Here is a 3070-nt window from a genome sequence, read left to right on the forward strand (position 1 = left end):
GCAAAAACACCACCACCACCAACAGCAGCAGCAGCAGCAGCAGCAGCAGCAGCAGCAGCAACTGCAGCAGCTGCAGCAGATCAGGGAGTCTATCACCAAACGCATTGGGCTGTATGTACAGCCCAGCATGCAGGGGGGGGGGCCCCCAGATGCTGCTGGTTTGTTTGCTGCTGTTGAGGGGTTGCTGCTGCAGCAGCAGTTCTCTCGCTTACCTGTGGGGCCCCTAGGTGAGCTGCTGTATATAGATGAGGATGCATGCGCAGCAGCAGGAGTACCAGCAGCAGCAGCAGCAGCAATAGCGGAGGAGCATCTGCGGCCTCATATACATACTTTCTTAGTTAGTTCTTTAGCTGAACAAAAGCTGCTGCTGCAGCTGCTGCTGCAGCACAGATTGCCCCCTCGTGCTGCTGCTGTCACCTTCTGCTGCTCCCCCTACGCCCCCAGACTCACGGATGCTGCTCTGGGTATCCCCCCGGGTGTATGTACACTGTACAAAGCTCTTAGAAAAGAAGAGCCTGCAGCAGCTGATACTGCGCAGCAGCAAAACGCATGCAGCACAAACACACGCAATTGCATGCCCCTGGTGAGCATAGGAATAACAACAACCCCACCAACCCTCCTGCTGCTGCTGCTGCTGCTGCTGCTGCTGCTGCTCTTGCTGCTGCTGGTGTACGCCTTTCTGAGGAAGGGGATTCGACAGACACTCCCCGTGCTGCTGCTGCTGCTGCTGCTGCTGCTGCTTCTGCTTCGGCTGTTGCTGCTGCTGTTGGGCCTTTGCTGCTGCCGTTGTTTGCCTTCATACAAACTGCTGCTGCATGTTCCTCTCTTGCTGCTTCTACATCTGTGCATCTATTGCATCTGCACCTGCTGCTGCTGCTGCTGCTACTGCTGCTGTTGCTGCTGCTGCTGCTGCTGCTGCTGCTGCTGCCAGGCAGCAGTACATTTCTTGGTGGATGTGGCTTCGATAGAGCGCGTGGCGATAGCAGAAGACAGCCGTCAGTTGCATGCATTGCTGCACGGGCCCCCTGGGGGCCCCCCAAGGGGCCCCCCTGGGGGCCCCCAGGGGGGCCCCCCAGGGGGCCCCCGCAGGGGGCTGCGTGAAGGGTACGGATGGAGAGAAGCTGTGCATCTGAGGAGACAGGGGAGAGGGACAGAGGGACTGCCGACAGCGCGGGGGGGGAGACAGGCAAGGGGTGTTGTGCGGCTGCTCTCTGCTGATGCTGCTGCTGCAGCAGCAGCAGCAGCAGCAGCAGGGACAGCAGCAGCAGGGACAGCAGCAGCAGGGATAGCAGCAGGAGGAGGGAGAACAACGGTAGATGCTGCTGCTGCTGCTGCAGCAGCAGCAAAGGCTGCTGCTGCTGCTGCTGCTGAGAAGGCAAAAGCAGGACCAGATACAGCAGCAAGAGCAGCAGCACTAGAGAAGGAGCTGCAGCAGGAGATGGAGACAGAGCAGCAGCTGCTGCAGCAGAAGAGAGAGACAGATGCTGCTGCGAGAAAAAAACTAGAAACTGCTGCTGCTGCTGCTGCTGCTGCTAAAGCTGCAGAATCAGCAGCAGCTGAAGAACTACGCGTAAACTAAACCCTGCCTCTGCTGCTGCTGCTGCTGCTGCTGCTGCTGCTGCTGCTGTGGTTCTGCTGCTGCTGCTGCTGCTGCTGCTATCTTTGTCTCTTCTCTGTCTCTGTCTCTGTCTGTCTCTGTCTCCTTTCTGTCTCTTTGTCTCCTTCTTCGTTCTGGTTTCTATATGTCTCCTCTTCTCTTCCTTTTTGTCTCCTTTTGTCTCTCTCTGTCTCTCTCTGTCTCTCTCTGTCTCTCTCTGTCTCTGTCTGTCTCTATCTGTCTCCTTTTGTCTCTCTCTGTCTCTCTCTGTCTCTCTCTCTGTCTCTTTTTGTCTCCTTTTGTCTCTCTCTGTCTCTCTCTGTCTCTTTCTGTCTCCTCTCTATCTCTCTGCTCTCTTCTTTTTATCTTTTCTGTGTCTCTATTCTGTCTCCTTTCTGTCTCCTTTTTGTCTCCTTTCTTTCTGTCTCCTTTCTGTCTCCTTTTTGTCTCCTTTCTGTCTCTTCTCTACCTCTTTTCTATATCCTTTCTATCTCCCTTCTGTCTCCTCTGTACCTCTTTTCTGTCTCTTCTCTATCTCTTTTCTGTCTCCTTTTTGTCTCCTTTCTGTCTCCTTTCTATCTCTTTTCTGTCTCCTTTCTGTCTCCTTTTTGTCTCCTTTCTGTCTCCTTTCTATCTCTTTTCTATCTCCTTTCTATTTAATTTATATATTTTTAATATTTATTTTATATTTCTTTTCTCTCTGTCTCCCTCTGTTTTTTTTTTTATAGTGCTGCGAGGAGAAGGAGACACAGCAGCAGACAGCTGTCTCCGTTGCTGCTGCTGCTGCTGAGGATGCTCGTTTGTCTCTTATAAACCACAACACACACACAAACACCCTCTTTAACCACGTAAACCCTAAACCCTAAACCCTCACTAAACCCTAAACCCTAAACCCTAAACCCTAACTAAACCCTAAACCCTAAACCCTAAACCCTAACTAAACCCTAAACCCTAAACCCTAAACCCTAAATATTAAAATGTAGAACATAAACACTCAGTAATATATATACAGCAGCAGGATATGCTGCCAATTGTTTCTCTTTTTAACGCTAGAATTCGGGTTTAGGGTTTAGGGTTTACGGTTTAGGGTTTAGGGTTTATGGTTAATAAGGATGTAGAATAGAGGGTCAAGGGTTTAGGGTTTTGTGGGGGGCATCTTGGATATTAGGGTTTAGGGTTTAGGGTTTAGGGTTTAGGGTTTGGTGTGCAGGAGCAGCTGAAGGTGTTGCGGGAGAAGCTAGAAGCAAAAGAAAGAGAGAGAGAAAAAGAGAAGAGACAGCAGCAGCAGCTGCAGCAGCAGCTAGACAAAACAGCTGCTGCTGCAGCAGAGCTGCAGCAGACACTCGAAGAGACGCAGCAGCAAATAAAAAATAACAAACAGCAGATAGAAGATGCTGCTGCTGTGAGTTTTATCTCTCTCTTATAACTGCTGCTGCTGCTGCTGCTGCTGCTGCTGTAGCCGGTGCTGCTGCT

The 3070-nt window shown here is 51.4% G+C and overlaps 1 protein-coding gene across 1 annotated transcript in view; it reads left to right on the forward strand.

Annotated features, from left to right (window-relative positions):
* EMH_0010440 (chromosome segregation protein, putative) overlaps positions 1–3023 on the forward strand; it is a gene marked incomplete at both ends in the record, with an annotated part of 6829 nt that extends 3806 nt beyond the window's left edge. Inside the window, 3 exons of the mRNA XM_013498950.1 lie at positions 1–583; positions 932–1570; positions 2808–3023. Of these exons, the coding sequence (XP_013354404.1) occupies positions 1–583; positions 932–1570; positions 2808–3023 (1438 nt within the window). The remainder of the gene's footprint in view (positions 584–931; positions 1571–2807) is intronic.
* Positions 3024–3070: the final 47 nt, after the last annotated feature.

This window comes from Eimeria mitis, genomic scaffold, assembly GCF_000499745.2.
Source record: "Eimeria mitis Houghton genomic scaffold, Emh_scaff385, whole genome shotgun sequence".
NCBI classification, from domain to species: Eukaryota; Apicomplexa; class Conoidasida; order Eucoccidiorida; family Eimeriidae; genus Eimeria; species Eimeria mitis.